At 42.4% G+C, this 21,435-nt stretch overlaps 2 protein-coding genes and 1 pseudogene across 2 annotated transcripts; all 3 read right to left on the bottom strand.

The window, feature by feature from the left end:
* Window positions 1-1,447: 1,447 nt before the first annotated feature.
* On the bottom strand, window positions 1,448-2,392 carry LOC118575633 (olfactory receptor 52B4-like). The gene has a single exon (XM_036176116.1). It carries the CDS (start codon window positions 2,390-2,392, stop codon window positions 1,448-1,450), a length of 945 nt encoding a protein of 314 aa, XP_036032009.1.
* A 7,115-nt stretch (window positions 2,393-9,507) lies between these two features.
* On the bottom strand, window positions 9,508-10,452 carry LOC118576729 (olfactory receptor 52B4). The gene has a single exon (XM_036176939.1). It carries the CDS (start codon window positions 10,450-10,452, stop codon window positions 9,508-9,510), a length of 945 nt encoding a protein of 314 aa, XP_036032832.1.
* Window positions 10,453-17,829: 7,377 nt separating this feature from the next.
* LOC118575527 lies at window positions 17,830-19,309 on the bottom strand (annotated as a pseudogene).
* Between the last annotated feature and the right edge of the window lie 2,126 nt (window positions 19,310-21,435).

Raw genomic sequence — 21,435 nt, 5'->3', positions numbered from 1 at the left:
GGTAGAAGTGACAGGTGAGAGAGGGCTGAAATCTACTTGCTGTCCTTACCCAGTGGGGTCGGCCAGATGGTGTACGACAGCCTGGAGCTTAAGCAGACTCAGACTCAGCCCCCAAATGTACTGCCTGGCTACTGGCCCTAGACAACAACAGAGACCCCGAGATGGGGAAAGGTTCACTTTCTGCATTGGACCTCCTCGAAGGACTACCATGGCCCTCGATGCCACCAGAGACCAAGTTAGTATCAGTGACCCATGCTGCTGCACCAGGCCTGAGACCCATGTAGACATAAGCAGTCTGTGCTGTTCCCTGATGCCTTAGTGATGTTCTCAGGCACCATGCTGATGTGACTGACATGTACAACCACCTGAGGCCATGCCAAGGAAGCTCATAACTCACGCAGCTGCTGAGAGCCAAGAGTGGGTCAGTGGTCCTGATACTGTCAAAGGCCATGATGATGTCTACTGCCGATGTCGCCATGGAAGTCCATAGATGCCCGTGGTCTGGGCTGCTGCCTGAAGCCATGTACACAGGAAAACTGGCTCCTCACCTCATCAGCCCACAGAACAGTGACAGTTGCAGGCAGTGACATGGACACAGGAGAGCTGGCTCTGGCCACCACACGGCTCTCCTCAGTTGATGACTTCTAGCATGGATACAGGCAGAAAAAGACTCATCCTTCTTTTGGGGGCTGGCCACTAGGAATCTGACCATGCTCCAGAGAATGCATGAACAACACAAAATGGACTCTTTTGTCCATTTGGGGTGGGGGGGGGGTCACAGGGGAGGAAGAGTGGACATGAGAAGACTGGGGGGTGAAAACAGGGTTCATGATGTGAAGTTCACAAATAATCAATTTAAAAATACAAATACATATACACACACTGTTTCATTCGGCCATAAAAAAGATGAAGTCATATCATTTGCAGAGAATTGGATACAACTGGAGATCATCAAATTAGGCAAAATAAGTTATGTTCAGAAAGACAAACATCTCCTTTACTCTCATTTGTGAGCCCTAGATTTTAGGTGCAGGAAATCACATGCATGTGACATATGTAACTGCATTGTATGTGATCTGAAAGTTGAAGGAAGGATAGGTGCGTGTGGGACTAGGGGAAGGACAACAAAGGGGGGATGGGGGAATGGGGTGAGTACAGAGAAAGTATATGAATACTTTAACGAAAGTGTCTTTAGAACCCATCACTATGTGCACTGAATATATAGTAGCAACTCTGTACATCTTAAACTCCAAGTATTCCGACCTCATTACTGATCTGAGACCTTGAAAAGCATATCAAAATTCCCCCTAATAGAGTTTATCCACAAAGAGAGTCCTTGAGATAAATAGTTTGGGCTCAACACCCCTCAACTACCAGGGCTGTTAGAGATCACTTCATATGTGACTAGAATGTTGAGAATACAGAAGTTTGGTTTCTCTCCTGAAAGTCATATTACTTTCAGAAATAAGACATGAGTCACTTGGTCTCGGATTTGTTTGGTCTTGACCCCATAGATGATGGGATTCAACATTGGTGGAGCCAGAATGCAAACATTGGCAAGTAGGACATGGATATCTGCTGAAATCTGGTGTCCAAACTGATGGGTGAGGGTTGAGAAGATCCCAGGCCCGTAAAAGAGCATGATGACACAGACATGGCACCCACAAGTATTCAGAGCTTTGTGGCGAGCACCTTGGGAAGGGAGGCGGAAGATAGCATGGAAAATTAGCATATAAGAAATAAATATTAGCACAACATCTAAAGTGACTGTTGACATTAGAACAAAAAATCCATACCAGATATTTACTTGAACACCATTACAAGCATACTTGGACAAGCCAGTGTGCTCACAAGCTGTATGTGGAAGAATATTGGTTCTGCAAAATGTTAGTCTTTTCAGAAGGAATATCATAGGGAAAATTGTACCATAACTTCTCAGAAAGATGGTCACTCCAATCTTCCTAATCAGAGAGTTTGTGAGAATAGTGGTGTACCTCAGAGGGTAGCAAATGGCAATGTAGCGGTCAAATGCCATCACCAGCAAGATCCCTGACTCAGAGATGAAGGTAGAATGGATGAAGAAGAGCTGAGTGATGCAGCGATCCAGGGAGATCTCCCCAGCATGGAACCAGAAGATAGCCAAGGCCTGGGGAACTGTGCATGTCGAGAGGACAATGTCTGCTCCTGCCAGCATGCAGAGGAAGAGGTACATAGGTCCATGGAGACTAGGCCTTGTGAGGATAATGAAGATGAGCAGGCTGTTCCCCAGCAGGGCAGTGACATAGGAAATGAAGAAGGGGATGGAAATCCACATGTGCTGGTCCTCTAGGCCAGGGATGCCAAGCAAATGGAAGACTGTGTAACTAAGACCAGTGTGGTTTACAATATCCATATTGATGCAGATGACCTTTCCCAGAGAACTGAAATCTCATACTGTGTTCAAAGGTATTTTTTATGATATCAGAGTCTTACAGTACTTCCTTATTGTTCTTCACTGTGAGTGTGCCTGGAACTACATCAGATGAACAGTTGAATAAGAATATGATCTGCATCTTTGAAGAGACAGAACCATTACAGCCAGATAGTTTTACACAGCTAATTATAATAATATGCTAACTGAACGTATTAGTGTAGAATAAGAAATTCATGGGACCACAAGGAAGAAAGTAATTTGGTCTGCTGAACTGAAGGACCTGATTTAGCCCAAGTCCTACTGTGGACATCAGCTACCACAAGTCAATCAACAACACACTAAGAGTAAAAGTGTATGCACCCTTAGGGGGTCCAAATGCAGCTCTGTTCATCACCCTCCCGAACAGAAACAGCAGGAGGAGGGGTTGCAGATAAAGCCAATAATCATATGTAAGCAGGAAGAGGTGCTAGGGAGGCTTCCAGGAGTCAAGGGGTGCCCAGTGCTTTTGGACAGCAAAACAGCGAGTCTTATTTTAATTGCTTACTTTGACCTTAGTTGATCTTTTAACTTCGTTTCTCTTCGTGCACTTCCAGAATCTAGCATGTAAAACATACTCAGTGAGAGAAAACAAGAGGCAGAATATTTCCAGTTGTTGGGCAATAGACCTTAAGCAGAGCTTAAGAAGGACTCAGTGACCCTGGGTACATAAGATCCAGACGTACTGCATCAGCCCTTCCTTCTCCTCTCCCAGTAGTCACTCTTTGCCCTCATACTAGAGCCACTTACAATTACAATTTTACACTTGTCCCTGCCTATTGAATTCCAGACACACAGTCTCATATCTCAGATGCTTGCCTTGGGTCCAGCACCCTCTAGTCTTGTTGGAATGGATGTCTGTTTCACCAAGAAACTCACCCCACACCAGTAAGTAACTCACCTGCCTCCACTGCAATTCCTACAGCACAGAATGATATAAATTCACATAAGACTCAATGTTAGAGGGAGCAGAGGGGGTTTTTTTGTGTGCATTTACCTGAAGACCCCAAGGGAAGCTTCCACACCAGGGAGATCAAATTTAGACCTGTGTTTCCAAAATCCTTCCATTGTATTCAGAGTCTCATGATTACAGCATTTCAGACCTGCCCACACCACCACCTTCTCCTCCATCTCTGGAGAAGAGGTAGACATGTGTTCTCTCTAACAAATAAACATTTCAATGGATGTCTCCAAAGGATGTTTAAATGAAGTCCAAAAGAAGGCTGGGAGCCTATGAGAAATTGAGAGTAAATCAACAAGTTTGGTAAGCTGTGATCATAGCAGCTTCTGGAAGGAAGAAGATGATGGATGAGAGGAAAGACAGCCTTGCCTTTTGTGTCAGGTTTCAAGAAGCCAGGCAGGTTCAGCACTGAAGCTCAACAGCAGATAAAGGCAGCTGTATGACAGGTGGGAGACTTCAAAGAAACAATGAGAAGGCCCACCAGTATCAGAGAGAGAGAGAGAGAGAGAGAGAGAGAGAGAGAGAGAGAGAGAGAGAGGAAAGCTAATCTTTCTGAGTTAGAACTCCAAAAAGTAGACAAGTGGAGATATGAAAGCAACTGAGTCAAGACAGAGGCTTCTGGGAAGTATAAGCACATTATTTCATTAAAGATCTCTTTAGCATGTCTTTAGGTGAATCAGACTTTCTGAGGAGTTGGATTAATTCTTAAGGGATGGGACAACGGTATGTAATGTTCTAATCTTTCAGCCATCTATGTCTCTACCCAGGGCTAGGAGTAGATAGATCCCTGAGTGGAAACTCCTTTGAGTAGGAGGAAGTGCCACTCCCTTAAATGGGCCTCAGCAAAGCCCTGAAACCTCCACTTTTCATACAGCATTTTAAAGTCTTAAGGAAATGCAATTACAATGCTTTTCTTTTTGGTGTCACCAAAGAAATGGGAGATGGTGTCCAAAGTCGGTTATGAAGAGGGTCCGTCATTAATGACCTCCAAGGCTGGTAATGTCTGTCTAACTACAAAACAAGTCAAAGACTTTGCTATATCCTGTAATGAAAATGAGATATACATTCACTTTTTCTTCAAATTTCATGTTTCTTTACAAGTGAGTAAAAGTCTGTCATATATACCCACCACATTTCCATTTTCTGTTGATGACCGTCTGGCCTATAGCCTTGGTTTTCTTGTTGTTTTCAGGGGTTGAGTTGTAGACTTTTTATTTATTTTATTGGCATACAAAGTACTAGATTTCATTATGGCATTTTTCTCATTTATTTTTCCTTTTTATTGAAAATAGATTTTTCTTACATAATATATCGTAATTATGGTTTCCTCTCCCTCTGCTTGTCTCAGTTTCTCCCCACATTCCCTCCTATCCAGATCCACCACTTTTCTGTCTCTCCTCAGAACACAAACAGGACTCTAAGGAACAATAATAAAATAAAATAAGATGAAATAAAAAAATAACACGTCATAATAGGACAAAACAAACAGAAGGGAAAGAGCCCAAGAAAAGTTAAAAAAAAAAAAAAAGGTAGAGATGCATAGACTCACTTGTTTACACACTCAGAAAACCCATTAGATAGATCGATAGACAGACAGACAGACAGACAGACAGACAGATAGATAGGCAGATAGACAGATAGGCAGATAGATAGATAGATAGATAGATAGGCAGATAGATAGATAGGCAGATAGATAGATAGATAGATAGATAGATAGATAGATAGATAGATAGATAGATAGATAGACCAATAGATAGATAGATAGATAGACCAATAGATAGATAGATAGATAGATAGATAGATAGATAGATAGATAGATCGGAAGCTTTGGCATTTTTTAAACAAAATTTGTTTATGCTTTTCCCTTTCTTCCCACCCCCTGTACCATCCACTCCACTTTCATGTCACATGTGACCTTTTGTCCTGCTCTTCCCTCAACACCCTCCCATGGTCCCATATTGAGTTTCATAGCCTACACCCACTCACACCCTCTTGTTTATACATGTACCAACATTAAAAATTAGGATCTGCAGAAGTATAGAATCTGAGGATTTTATTTTTCTGAGACTGGGCCATCACATTTAATACTTTCCAGATCCATCCATCTCCTTTAATATTTCTTGTTGCTGTATTATTCATAATACCAAGGAAGTGGAGCTACCCTAGATGTTCATCAACAAACATGAAAATGTAGCATGGGTATACAATGGAATTTTACTCCTCTGTAAGGAAATGAAATTTTAAAGGAAGTAGATTGTACCATTGATCTTCATTAGGTGATATATGAAAGTTTTCAGCATGACTTTGGGTTTGATTACTCTCCCTAGCAGGACTGTCAATAGTAAGGGATTTTAAGACTGTGCTATTTAGTAAAAAGATTGTCAAGTACTGATGTTTCTCTGGAGAATACAGACCATAATTATTATGAATCTAGTCATGGTCTTTCTTCTGAAGTTGCTCTGTGACTTCTCCTGGGAAGATGAGAAGAGACATCTACTCACCACAATTAGATCACTGACAACAGACCACGGACATGATTCCACCCAAGTCTCCACTCAAGTCCAACTTGGCAAATGGACACGTTTAATGAGGTTGGAAGTAGGGTCACCACCAGGAGCATGGAGGACTCAAAAACCCAGCCCAGTGTGGGCTATGACTCACAAAAGCTGAATCCTTGGAGCTCCCTGACTGACTGGCAGGCAGCTTAACAGAATGGAGAGTCTCTCTTCCCTAGTAGTGGTTACCATTTACATAACCTTGGTAGGGACCTTGTGAATGTTGTTAGTTTTGAGTACTTCCTGAGACTTGTGACTTTCCTGAGATTATAAATTTTGTTCACTCCCTGAGTCTTTTTGTTTTCTTTTGTTTTAAGATTTATTTATTTATTATGTAAACAGTGAGTGTTCGGCCTGCAGGCCAGAAGAGGGCACCAGATCTCACTGTAGATGGTTGTGAGCCACCATGTGGTTGTTAGGAATTGAACTAAGGACCTCTGGAAGAACAGCCAGTGCTCTTAACCTCTGAGCCATCTCTCCAGCCCCCACCACCTGAGTCTTATAGTCTCCCTTTAGGACGAAATGTAGTTCAGGGATTAGTATATAATAAAAGTTTTATATATATAAAATTTTTATGTATAAAAAATTACTATATAATAAAAGTCCAATGTTATTTTTATTAATATAGCAACATTGGCTTTCAATTGGTTAGTGTTTCTATATGCCAACATTGACTTTCAATTGGTTAGTGTTTCCATAGGTTTTCTCATCTTTTTACAGCTAATTTTTCTGTCTCAGGGATTATGACATTATTCCTATTGGTAGGATTTATAAAACAATGCTAGTTGACTGCTAACCTCAAAGTCTCAAATGTTGTTTTGGAGTATTCACAAATAATTATATGTATAAATTATATATATATATATATATATATATATATATATATATATATATATATTTCTACTTGTGTTTACATTGACTACCATGCTATCTATTTTCTTTTTACTCTTGTGATTTCTACTTCTTCAGCTTTCTGTCATGTTTTATAAGTTAATGACTATCACAGTCATTTTTATTAATTTTTAAATAATATGCATGCCTGTGTGTAAATAAGGGCACATTTTATGCAGATGTGTGCAGATGCCTGTAGAGGACAGCAGTAACAGATGCCTTGGAGCTAGAATTACATGCAGCAGTGAGCTGTATGAAATGGATACTGAGAACTGAACTCAGGTCCTCTGAGGTCCACTGTTGGTATAAAGTCCGTTTGTATGTTTGAAGACCAGAAACAGAGTTTGGGCTTGAAAGTGAAAAGGTGTTTGCTCCATATGATGCTCCTAACACCTCTGTGATGACCAGCTGGGCTGTAACTATCATCAGCAGGCATCCAGCTTCCTAACCTGAGTCAGCTCAGTTAGTTGGATGGGGTCTGCTTCTGCTGGGTTAGCATCTCAGCACTGCTCTGTGCACTGAACTTTGAAACAGAGTCCTTCCTCAGCTTCTCAGACTTCATCATCCCAGACTACACAACCCTTTTGTGGCTTTTCCAGAGATTGATGACTGGTGGTGAACAGTCATAAAAGGAGGAAAACATCAAAAACCATTGGCATTTCAATTACAACTTATTTCCAAGCACATGTAGTATGAAATGTTCTCTGTGAAGAAAAGAGGGCATAGCAGCCATTCCACAATGTTTACATATTTTAAATGTGTTAGACACAGTCGATGTACAAAAATTTATTTTAGAATGTATTTATGTACACAGTCAACCCTCCTTATTTGTAGATTCTCTGTCAATGGATTCAACCAATGACAGAAAGTATTTGGGGGGGAGGGTTTTTTATTTATTTATTTTACATCCCAGGAGCACTTTCCCTGCCCTCCTCTCCTCCCAGTCCCTTCCTCCCATCCCCCCTCTGTCCCCACCCCCCAATCCACTCCTCCTCCATTTCTGTTTAGAAAAGAACAGGTCTCCCAAGAGTATCAACAACACATGGCATATCAAGTTATAGTAAAACTAAGCACCTCCCCATGTATTAAGGCTGGGCAAGGTGACCCAGTATGGGGAGTAGGGTCCCCAAAAGCCAGTAGAAGAGTCAGAGACAGCCCCTGTTCCCACTGTTAGAAGTTCCACAAGAGGACCAAGCTCCACAACTGTAACATATGTGCAGAGTGTCTAGGTCAGTCCCATGCTGGCTCCCTGCTTGTCGGTTCAGTCTCTGTGAGACCAGGTTAGCTGATTCTGTGAATTTTCTTGTGGTGTCCTTGACCTCTCTGGCTCTTACAATCTTTCTCCCCTCTTCTATAGTGTTCCTTGAACTCCACAGAAAGTTTGGCTGTGGGTCTACATCCGTTCCCATCAGTTCCTGGATGAAACCTCTGTGATAATGATTGCGCTAGGTACCAAACTGATCACAGGAGATGGCCAGTTTAGGTTATGCAAATCTGCTATTGTTAGGAGTCTTAGCTGGGATCATCCTAGTAGATTCCTGGGAGATTCCTTGCACCATTTCAGGTTTTTATCTGACCCTGAAATGCTTGGAAGGAAATGTTTTTATGCTAGACATGTGCAGACCTATTGTTCATGTCATTATTATTATTTATTTATTATTTATTCCCTAAACAATACAGTATAGAAACTGTACAGCATTTACATTGTATTAAGTGTTATCAACAATCCAGAAACAATTTAAAATACATGAGATAGTATGAACAGGGAATGTGTAAATGATAAACCATTGTTATAAGAGACAGGCCTCTCAAGATTTTGGTAGCCATAAAGAAATATGAAATTAAATCTTCCATAGTACCAAATATGGCTATTATTTTTGTCAACAAATAAACATAGGGGTTGGGGAGATCAGGATATAAAGTTTGCTTGTGACAAAAAGGATACATATCTGAGCTTAGGTCCCCAGTACCCCCTGAAAAGCCAAATTGCGTACATGAACAATTTTAATGTCCCCTAAAAGATCACTGAAGTACACAGCCTGACTACCTTATTGTTCTCCCAGCAGGTACTACCCCTTCAGGAACCACAGCATCCTTCTCCCAAAATAAGTCAACAGACTCAGGCTTCTCAAAGTTGTTCTGCAAAATGTGAACCACATACCTTACAGTCCCAGCTACATGCATGTACACAGTCCAAGTATATTTTAATAAGAAATACCTGCAGAGCCCAAGAGTTACTGACCCAAGAAGTCACTTAACTAAAATGAAAAGCATGAAGGAATGAAATGTTCTATGTGGTGGCCCAGGGATATCATAAATGTCTCAGAGCTTGAGAAACTCCATGAAGCAAATTCCAAGGCAACAGAGTGTTTTCAGTCACTTTGTCTAGTTCCAAAATTCATGCTAGTGTCACGGGGACATGATGTCTGGGAACAGCCCTATCTACCCCAGGTCTTCACAGGATTCTACTCAATACAATATGTGAGAGCATGACACTGTTCTCACGGGTTATTCATAAAACAGCCTCCCTGGTAAAGTTTCTCCAGATGCAGAACTCACTGAGCCATGTGTCAGATGACCTGTCCCATCCCCCAGTTCCATACACCACTCAACAGATTCCAAAATCTGAGTTCTGAGTTTTTGACCCAAATTCACTTATGTTTTGTAAACAAGATATGAACTACCTGCTCCTGGATTTGCTTGGTCTTGATTCCATAAATGATGGGGTTCAACATAGGTGGAGCCAAAATGCAAACATTAGCCAGCAGGATGTGGATATGAGGTGGGATGTGGCGCCCAAACCTCTGAGTAAGAGTTGTGAAGATCCCAGGCCCATAGAAGAGGATAATGATGCAAACATGGGAGCCACAAGTGTTGAGAGCTTTGTGGCGAGCATCCTGGGAGGGCATGCGGAAGATAGCATGGAGGATCAATACATAGGAAACAAAAATAAACACAACATCTAAGACCACTGTTGACATGAGGACAGAAAACCCATACCAAATGTTTACTCGGATATTGTTACAAGCATATTTTGCCAAGCCTATATGTTCACAATAGGTGTGTGGAATAATATTATTTTTGCAGAAAGTTAATCTTTTCAGAAGGAATATTATAGGGAAAATTGTACCATAACTTCTCAGAAAGATGGTCATTCCAATCTTCCCAATCAGAGAGTTTGTGAGAATAGTGGTGTACCTCAGAGGGTAGCAAATGGCAATGTAGCGGTCAAATGCCATCACCAGCAAGATCCCTGACTCAGAGATGAAGGTAGAATGGATGAAGAAGAGCTGAGTGATGCAGCAATCCAGAGCAATCTTCCCAGCATGGAACCAGAAGATAGCCAAGGCCTGGGGAACTGTGCATGTCGAGAGGACAATGTCTGCTCCTGCCAGCATGCAGAGGAAGAGGTACATGGGTCCATGGAGACTAGGCCTTGTGAGGATAATGAAGATGAGCAGGCTGTTTCCAAGCAGGGCAGTGACATAGGAAATGAAGAAGGGGATGGAAATCCACATGTGCTGGTCCTCTAGGCCAGGGATGCCCAGCAGGTGGAAGACTGTGTGGCTTACAACAGTGTGGTTTAAGGTAGTCATACCCAGAAAACCCTGCAGATACCAAACCTCCAATTCACAGAGCTAGAAGAAGATATGTATTTCCTTTCATTTTGTGTGATATCACTGGGAGCTTTTGTTGTGTTCCACACCTTCCATCTTCTTTGAATATGCAAATAAGAAGCACACAAAGATGAAAGATAATCTATGCTCCAAAGCATGACATCCACCTAGAATTATCTCCAGTTCATCAAAAATAAGAGACATTAGTCTATAAATCCCAGTTACAAAGAATCAAACACACACAGGATGAGACGTTTTTGCCCAGAGTGCTTGACCTTGAGTGTTAGTAGTGAATCATAACATGAATAATAAAAGAGAAGAGAAACAGTGTACGTTAGTTAGCACACAGCCATGCACAGTACGATTCTGAAATATTTTCAGTCCAAAGGAGCTGGAGTGGAGGGAGGCCAAGAGGAAGCCAAGGAGACAGCTGTATGGCAGATGTTTCTCCATTCTGTAAAGAGTATTGAGCACACCTTCTCTCTCAATCCTTAACCTTTACAAATCTCAAAGCAATTATCAAATGATTGATGATAACACACACACACACACACACACACACACACACACACGCACACATACACACACACACACACACACACACACACACACACACACACACACACACACACATTTACTAGACTCTTAACACTGGACTGTAAAAGGCCAGTAATGTCCCAGGAATACAATGGTTCTGAGTGTGGCACAGCCCAGGGGAGTCAATCACATTTATGAAGTATCACTTGACAGCGGGCTGCATGCTTCCTGTATTCTTCAGGCAGGGAGTGTCATCCAAGTTGTTCTTCTGCTTTGTACTTAAAGAAAGTCTCCTGAGAACCAGTCACCAAACATCACAAACATGAGAACCACTCACCAAGCAGCACAAACGGGCAACTGATGCAAACAAAATCTGGAAGCTCTCTGGCTTCACTGTGCTTACATGTGAAGACACACAGGAAATTTTTTTTAGAATTTTTCCTTTATTTTATTTTTGAGATTGTAATATAATTACAGCATTTCTTCCTTCCTTTTCCTCCCTCCAGACTCTCCCATATACTCTTCCTTGCTCTCTTTCAAATTCATGGCCTCTTTTTTCAGTAATTGTTATTGCATACATGTATATTCCTAAATATAACCTACTCAGTCTGTATAAAGTTATGTGTATGTATGTTTTCAGGACTGCCCATTTGGTTTTGGACAGCCGTTTGGCATGCTCTTCCCTGGGGAAGACTGTTTCTCCCACTCTCTACATTCTTAGGTGCCTGTAGTTTTTGTAGACAAGTTACTTTTAATAAGAAACAATGACCTGAACCTTCTCTGTGCTTTGTTCTAGGGAACCAAGCCTCCAACAACCCAAAATAGAAAGACAATCACTTTGGGCATGGGATAGACTACAGTTCTTGCTGTTCGGAAACTAAGAGGTAATTTCATCATTGCCCTGAACGTTGTTCTTTATTCATTAGCTTAATCCCTCAACAAACATGTTTTCAGCAATGGCCAGTTGTTTTGTTTTGTTTGGGGAACATCACACTGCAGATTCAGATACAGGCTTGTGGCTAGAGAGAAGGGCGGACAGGCAAGCCAATAACCTTTGTGAAGGCTCTGGGTTGGCTGGGCTCTGAGGGAACCTCTAAGAAGAAGGTGAACTCATCCTACAGTCATAAAGATGAAGAAGTTGAGCAGAGCGTCTGAGGATACTAAGGATATTTTTTCATGGATAGCTCTGTAGCTGCTATGTATCTTATGCTCTTTAAAATCATTTTTCCATTCCTGCTCCTGCTTGTCAGCCCATGGTTTCTTCTCTAGAGGAAAACCAGTTCCCACTTTTCTTCTCCACCTGTCAAATCGCCCTGGCTGCCAATGTCCAGCCCAGGACAAGCGACCACACCCTGTGGCCCCTCAGAGGTCTTTTCACGTGCAAAGGGAGAAGTCTGCAGGCTGTGTCAGAACATCTTCCATTTCCTCTGCCCGTTCTCATTATTGGAACCTGTGCCATATTCCCAGGTGTTTCTCTTCACCTTTCAAAATGTTCCCTTTAGCCCCTGTGCTCTCGGCCTCCCTCCATCACCTTGCCCCTACCCCTGCTATCAGGAAGCCATGCCATAGCTTTCAGGTTTAAATGTATTAACACATATCCCATTGCCTCTGCCCATGTGACCCAACAGCAGCCTAATTCTTACCTTAATTATAGAGCCAGGCCACCCACAGTTATTTGTCTAATCACCAAGTCACACTTGGAGACGTCAGGAACACACAGGAGGGCTATGGCCGATTCAGTTCATCCTGCATCCACTTTTTATCCTCTTTCATGAGAACCCTTGAGGGAAGGCCTTACAACATGCCCTCCTGGGACTGAGATGTACTGCTCAACTAGTCTTCTTCCTAAATTACTGAGTCTCCAAAGTCAGCCCCCCTACCTCTCCATTCTCCTCTCTGTCTTCTCTCAAGATGATGTCCTGCAAAAGCCTTCTCTGTCCACCTCCACAACTTGGCCAATTAAAGAAATGTTAAACACAAAGCCATGGTGCCCAATATCTTTAGTTCCAACACTCAGGAGGCAGAGGCAGGAGGATCTCTGTGAGCTGGTACCAGCCTGGTCTATAGAATGAGTTCCAGAACAGCCAGGGTTACATAGAAAAACCTTGTCTCAAAAATTAATTAATTAATTAATTAATTAAATAAATTTTAAAAGCCAAGGAGGGCATACCTTTAATCCCAGCACTTGGGAGGCTGAGGCAGGTGGATCTCTATGAGTTTGAGGCCAGCCTGGTCTCTATAGACTTCACAGTCCTGAAAAGCCATTATTATAACTCCCACTTCACAACTAAGGATCAAATAAATCCCTTCACTTACCAGAGTCACACAAGTGAGTTGCAGGACCAGGCTTCCCCATGATTATCTCACTCCACCATGCTGACCCATGAGCTCAGGACACTCCAGCTTTGGGCGCTTCTGTTCCCAGCCTGGCTGCCCTCCAATTCAATGCTCTTTCTTCTTATGAGTGTCAGCTACACTTTCTTCTTATGATTGTAGCCAGCTACAAAGTCAGGAGATGGAACTCACCTAGCACTCTGTCTTGTCAGAACTACATTTAGACCATCTCAAACTCCTGTACCAAAAGCCTCCTCTAAAGGACTGGGGGGGGTTGTTTTTGTTTTTTTTTTTGCTTTGGTTTTTGTTGTTGTTGTTTTGTGCTGTGTGATGTTCTGTATGTCAAATGTGTTGCTCTGATTGGTTAAAATAAAACACTGATTGGCCAGTAGCCAGGCAGGAAGTATAGGTGGGACAAACAGAGAAGAGAATTCTGGGAAGTGGAAGGCTGAGGCAGAGAGACACTGCCAGCTGCCACCATGACAAGGGAGATGTAAGGTACCAGTAAGCCACGAGCCACGTGGCAACATATAGATTAATAGAAATGGGTTAATATAAGATAGAAGAAGTAGATAACAAGAAGCCTGCCATGGCCATACAGTTTGTAAGCAATATAAGTCTCTGTATGTTTACTTGGTTGGGTCTGAACAGCTGTGGGACTGGCAGGTGAGAGAGATTTGTCCTGACTGTGGGCCAAGCAGGAAAACTCTAGCTACAGTTTTGGTTTTGTTTGTTTGTTTATAACTTTTTAAAAATTTATTCAAAGTGATTTTATTGCTGTGGACACAAGAGAGCCACTAGAGCAGAGGCTGTAAACGACTCATGTTTCCAACTGGGTGAGAGGACCTGCTTAGTCTTATAGTAACGAGCCAGCAGTGAATTCTGCTTTCTATCAGAATTAGGTGGAATTTAACATCCTTAGGCTTTCTGTTCCTCTCAAGATGCTTTTGGACGGTGACCGCTTTCTTAATGTGGTGCAGATTTTCAGGGAGGTCAGAGGGAAGGCCTTTGGACTTAAGGACTCTCAAGATTTTATTACCAGTCACAAAGCAGACCTGAACCACACCATGTGAATCCCTCAGGATCACACCTATTTGGGAGGGAGTCAGGCCTTTCTTGGCCAGTTTGTAAATCTGTTCCTTCATGTAGGTGTCAGATGTCAGCTCCAGTCACATAAGGACTCTACCATGTAGGACAGTGTCAACTGGCACAGGCCCTTCACGGGATCGTGCTCATGATTCACTATGGCAGAAGTCTGGCAGCAAAGAGACAGCGAGGAAGGAAGCAGCCTGTTTTTAAATTTTCATTGATTCCTTGTGGACTTTGCATCATGCATCCCATCACACTCATCTCCCTGTCCCCTCACTTCCACCCTCTGCCCTTGCAAACTTCCCACAAAACAAAATTTAAAAATAAAAAATAAAACCAACAAAATAAATAAATAAAATAAATCTCAGAATGGAAGCTGTAGTGTGGCACAGTTTACCCTTCAGCCCATACATCTTTACTTGTAAGTGTTCATTGTAATGAGTCATTGGTCTGGCTCAAGGCCTCTGGCTTCTGCTTCACCCCCAATACTGGGCCTCCACTGGGCTCTTCTTGGATATCCTGTTGTTCCCTGTGTCATGGAGATCATGTAGCTTTGGATTTGTTAGTTCATCCCCTTCACATGCTCCAGCAATTCAAAATGAGGTGAGTGTTGGGGTGGGCCACCCCATAGTCCTGGTTCTGGGCCTGGGTGGTAGATGCATTGGTCAGGCTGCCAGCTTTCCCTCATTGTAGGTTTAGCCTGGCATGGTGACACATACCTCTAACCCTAGCACTCAGAAAGCAGAGGCAGGCAGATCTCTGAGTTCAAAGCCAGCCTGGTCTACAGAGTGCATTCCAGGACAGCTAAGGTTACACAGAGAAACCCTGTCTCTAAAAAAAAAAAAGTTAAACACAACTTTCCACATAAATAAAAGGCTGATAACATTTATCAATGATCAGTGGTCCTCTCTCTCTCTCTCTCTCTCTCTTTCTCTCTCTCTCTCTCTCTGTGTGTGTGTGTGTGTGTGTGTGTGTGTGTGTGTGTGTGTGTGTTATGCACACATGTCTGCATGCTAATATGTGAACAGAGGCTAGAGGAGGCTGTCAAGTGTCCTGCTCTATCACGTCCTGCTTGTTCCCACAGGGTCTCTCGCTGACCCTGGAGCTAAGCTGGTAGCCAGCAAGCCTAGGTGATTCTACTGCCTCTTTTCTCGACAGTGCCAATATTACAGGTGCTCACAGCTACACTCAGCTTTTTACACAGGTGATGGGATCCAAATATCGGTCCTCATGCACAGTAAGTGCTCTGACTCACTGAGCTATCCCTGCAGCCCCCAAAGTTGTATCCTTCGTGACAAGGATTGTGTTGAGGGGACACTCACCCTCAGAGTAATGGATACTAATGCAGAGTTCCACAGCCTAAGGGTTTGTTAACAGGACACTCAAGCTGTGATTGTTTAAGACACAACTGGATTTGCTTTTGTTTTTCATATATTTTATTTTATTTACTTTTATTTTATGTGTATGGGTGTTTTGCCTACATGTATGTCATACATCACAGGTGCCTGTGAAACCCAGGAGAGGGCATTGGACCCCCTGGAACTGGAGTTAACAAATGGTTGAGAACTGCCATTTGGGTGCTGGGAATCGAACCATGGTCTTCTGTGAGAGCAACAAGCACCATTAACCACTGAGCACCTCTGCAGCCCCCGACGTATTTGTTTCCATTGCCTGTCTCCTTTGTTTTATTTTCACTTCACCTGATGATACAGCTAAGCAGAGCTTTCTCTGCTTTTATCCTCCACTTCCACAGCTTATGACAGACATAGGAACAAGGGACAAGTGGAGACAGATGACCCTGAAACCAGCTGTCTCAGTCAGGGTTCTATTGCTGTGAAGAGACACCATGACCACAGCAACTCTTATGAGTAAAAGCACTTAATGGGATTGGCTTACAGTTTCAGAGTTAGTTCATTATCATCATGGAGGGACACGGCAGCATGCAAGCAGACATGGTGTGGAGAAGGAGCTGAGAGTTCTACATCTTGATCCAAAGGCCACACGTAGTGAACTGTCTCATGGGTGTAGCTTGAGCATGTGACTTCTTTGAGGAGCAATGTCTGAGAATGGCACGGGTGGCTAGTCTTGTGGCAGTCCCTGAAGACCATGACCCATTTGGCAAGGACCTGTGGACAGTTCTGCACAATCCTGGGCATAATCCCGAAAGTGTATGGCCTGTGTGCTCTCAATTGCTTTTGCTGTGCAAGCCATATTACTGGCAGCTTTTAGTTGCACTTGTCAGTCATGGGTGAGATAACTATTACAGAGGGAAAACTTCCCCCATAGCGCCCCTCTGTGTGAGCCAGGGGGGATGTACATACAGTGGACCTGATTCAGCCCCTAAAGCCTTTGATGTTTCAAGTGTGACCGTGAACCCAGGCTTCTTAAGAACAGGATGTGCCTCTCCAGCACAGCCTTCAGCTAGACTTAATAAGTCACAATAGGTCATGAAGTTTAATATTACATATTTGCATAACTGTTCTGGGAAGAATAATTTTAACCCCAAGAGTCTTAAAGGAATTTTATTAAATAGATGATATCAGGAGTTAATAGGAGCATTCAAAGAACAGGGAATGAAGCAGAATCATAGAAACCTACAGTTCCCTCATTTCTAACAACTGTGCCAATACCCCAAGAAGTTAAGGGAGACAGACCTAAGGTCAAGGGACAAGCAGTACCAACTATTAAGAGTAAGTTCCCATGTTACGTTGCCTATAAGATAAATGGGAAAACCTGGTCTATCCCCAGAGAAGATAGAGCAGTACAAAACATAAAATGGATTGACGCAGCTTGGGCTGGTGAGTTGACCATGTGAATGTAGACCCTCCCAAACGTAAATAGTAACTACAGGGACAAAACTGTGTGGCGCTTTGCATGACACTGTAACCTTGTGCTTCCTGCTGGGAACACTGTTCTACCTTAGGTATGCCTGGTTAGCAAAGTTCCTTTGTAACCTGCAAAACTGCTTATGCTTCTGACGGTGGAGATCCAGACCAAAATGGCTACCAGTGGGAGAGTTGGGAGACGGAAGGGGAATGAGGCAAGGAACAAATGGGTAATTATTGTGACCATTTTTAGAAACTTAGAAAGTAAAAGCTTGTCAAAAAATTGCTTGAACAACAACAGGTGATCATAGTCCTTTCTTGGCAACAACTCCACCCATCAATCCCAGGTCTAGGAACCCATCTGGAGCAAGGCCTCCAGCATAGAATACTTCAAAGCACTGTGGCTCACAAACATCTATAATTTGATCTGTGTCCTCTTCTGACATGTAGGCAGAATACTATATATACAATAAATAAATAAATCTTTAAAAGAAAGAAAGAAAAGAAAAGAAAGAAAAGAAAAGAAAGAAAAGGAAAGGAAAGGAAAGGAAAGGAAGGAAAGGAAAGAAAAGAATACATGAACCACCTGGTCCCAGATCTGTTTGGTCTTGACCCCATAAATGACAGGATTCAGCATCAGTGGAGCCATAATGCAGACATTGCCCAGGAGGACATGAACATGCTGTGCAATGTGGTGTCCAAACCTCTGAGTAAGTGTAGTAAAGACCCAAGGACCATAGACAAGGATGATGACACAGACATGGGAGCCACAGGTGTTGAGAGCCTCTCAGGAAGGCATGTGGAAGATGGTGCAGAGGACCAGCACATAGAAAATGAAAACAAGGACATTATTGAAGACCTCTGTCAACATTTGGACAAAGAGGCCACACTAGATGTTTACGCAGATGTCATCACAGGAAACATGAGCCCAGACAACAATGTACTTACAACCAGTGTTACAGAGTATGTTATTTTTGCAGAAAAATCAATCTTTTCAAAAGAAATATTATGGGAAAAATTTACCATAACTTCTCAGAAAGATGACCACTCTCCCAATCAGGGAATTTGTGAGACTAGTGGTGTGTTGTGGAATATTTGTTTAACTATGTAAAGATTTGTTGTGTTTGTTTAATTATGTAAAGATGTGTTGCTGTTTTATCTTGCTTGCCTAAGGCACCTGATTGGTCTCATAAGAAGCTGAACAGCCAATAGTGAGGGAGGAGGTGTAGTTGGAACTTCCAGGAACATAGGAGAAGAAATTTAGGCTCAAAGAAGAAAGGAAATGAGATGCCAGGGAAACAGCAGGGGACAGACAGATAGACATGGAGGAAGTCAGAAAGTAGGACCTACAGAATGAAAGAAAGGTAAAAAACCCTGAGGCAAAACAGATGAATAGAAACAGGTTAAAATAAGTTTTAAGAGCTGGTGGGACAAGCCTAAGCTAAGGCCAAGCACTCACGATTAATAATAAGTCTCCCTGTCTTTATTTGGGAGCTGGTTTGTGGCCCAAACAAAGTTCCAACTACGTTAGTGTACCTCAGGGGTAGCAAATGGCAATGTAGCAGTCCAACTCCATCACCAGCAAGAACCCTGACTCAGAGACATAGGTAGAATGGATGAAGAAGAGCTGAGTGATGCAGTGATCCAGGGAGATCTCCCCAGCATGGAACCAGAAGATAGCCAAGGCCTGGGGAACTGTGCATGTCGAGAGGACAATGTCTGCTCCTGCCAGCATGCAGAGGAAGAGGTACATGGGTCCATGGAGACTAGGCCTTGTGAGGATAATGAAGATGAGCAGGCTGTTCCCCAGCAGGGCAGTGACATAGGAAATGAAGAAGGGGATGGAAATCCACATGTGCTTGTCCTCTAGGCCAGGGATGCCCAGCAGGCTGAAGACTGTGTGACTTACAACAGTGTAGTTTAAGGTAGTTATACATGCAACAGTCAACCAGAAACCTCACCTCCTCTTCACAAAGAGGAAAATACAAATCACACTCAAAGATTTTCAATAGCATTATGTAACTATTTTCATACCTGTCTGACTTGCCCATTGTGAGGGTTCAAGGAACAGTGATACATAAGTCCATGTCCCTGGTTTTTTGCAACCAAGCTAACAGTCCCAGCTTGGGGCAATTGTCAGTCTCCTAAATGTCTGTAATTTGCCTGATTAACACATCCCCACTGGTCACCCCTGCTTTCACAAGGAATCGCATGGCTAGCGGGTCTTGCTCATGAATAGTAGCACACCGATTATCTGACAAATGTTCCCCAATTCATTGTGACCTTTCTGGGTACATTCCCATAGCCCAGTCCACTAAAGCAAAAAGATCCTTCTTTAATAATGATGCCATATGGGGGTTTAAAGCAGGACTTCTTAAACCTTTCCACTCACAACCGCTACTGCTTGAGGATTTTTATGTGACCCCAAATATATAAAATCTTCAGCAAATCAGTGCTGGAGAGATGGCTCAGCCATTAATGGCTAGGCTCACAACCAAAATAAAATCTTCAGCAAATCAAGCATATATTGAAATCAGAAAGAAATTACTTTAAAGCAGTTATTCAGTATATATACAATTGAAGAAAAATTCACAAAATTGGACCCCTAGATGAAGAGCTTCAGGCAACCCGGCTGCTGAGGGAAGGAGAGCAAGGTTTGGTTTGGTTTGGTTTGGTTTGGTTGGGTTTGGTTTTGTGAAAATTGATGTTGTATTCAGGGATAAGACCCCAATCCTAAAATGTCAGCCAAAATACATGCAAATAAGGTCAGCAGTAGTTGGACTTGGATATACATGAATATATTTTTATATACAAACATACATGCACACACCTCAAACTTGTGCACATGAGACAAAGTATCACACTTCTTCAGATCACACTCCACTCCTAGATTACATGTGTCTGTGTATTATGTTGTTTTTGATGCTGCTGCTGTTTTATGTTCTCTGTTTTCAATAAAGACGATTTTGATACTGTTGTATGACGTAGACTACCTTCTATTATAATGGAAATTGGCAGATACCAAAGTTATTATTAATCCGCTCAGCAATATAGAAATGAATCTACTATTATTTTTACTTTTTCTTTAAAAACCTCATACTATGTATTTTGATCACACACACCCAACGTTTCAAAGACTCACCCCCACCTCTTTAACCCCACCAACTTTACATTAACCTTTTTCTTTTAAATTAATAGTTCATCAACTCCAATTTATACTGTCCATAAAATTCTAGGAGTAGGGCCACAATTCCTCTAATTACATATCTCAAAATAATGCTAAAATAAGAGGCATCCACCAAGGGATTCACCCATGAGATCACCAACCTCACGAACTAGTCATTTCTGGAAACACTATCACAAACCCACCCAAAGGTGTGCCCCATTAACTTCCTAGCCACTGTTGCTGTTGCTGTTGTTGTTATTGTTGTTGATGATGATACTGTTTTATGTTGTGAGGGTTTTTTGAGAGGTAGTCCTGACTGACCTGGAACTCACAGTGATCCTCCTGCCTCTGCCTATGCCTGTTGAATGCTGGGATTAAATGTATGCACCACCACACCTGGCCTTCTGAGGCTTTTCCTACTGCAATCATTGCCACAGTCAAAACTAACCTTCACAAGTGCACCCTTTCCTAACCCCACACAAGCGCTTCCCAATGAGCAGAGACAACCCTAACACATAACAACAAGGATTGTTAAGTGGCTTTGTTTTTGTTTTTTTATAACCAAGTGAAGGAACATCAAGAGTTTATCAAGAGTTTAATGTAAATAGAGTGTGGGCTTAAATAAGAATGGCTGCTATAGACCCATATATTTGAATGTCAGTCACCAAGGAGTTAAACTCTTCAATAGGATTAAGAGGATTAGGTGGTGTGGCCTTGTTGGAGGAAGTGTGTCACTGTCTCTCTCTCTCTCTCTCTCTCTCTCTCTCTCTCTCTCTCTCTCTCTCTCCCTCTCCCCTCTCAGCTATTTATCCATGCCTGCCACCATGCTTCTTACTCTGATGATAATGGACCAAACCTCGAAGACTGTAAGCAAGCCCCCAGTTAAATGCTTTCTTTTATAAGAGTTGCCTGGGTCACCGTCTCTTCACTGCAGTAAACAGTGACTATGATATATGGGAATCCAAAATCGCCAACAAGAGACTGGGACTAAAATAAGCATACCATTGCAGT

This window comes from Onychomys torridus, chromosome 1, assembly GCF_903995425.1.
Source record: "Onychomys torridus chromosome 1, mOncTor1.1, whole genome shotgun sequence".
In the NCBI taxonomy this organism is placed as follows: domain Eukaryota; kingdom Metazoa; phylum Chordata; class Mammalia; order Rodentia; family Cricetidae; genus Onychomys; species Onychomys torridus.
The sequence above is the reverse complement of the archived record's forward strand: the minus strand, read 5'-3'. Positions and strand labels throughout refer to the sequence as shown.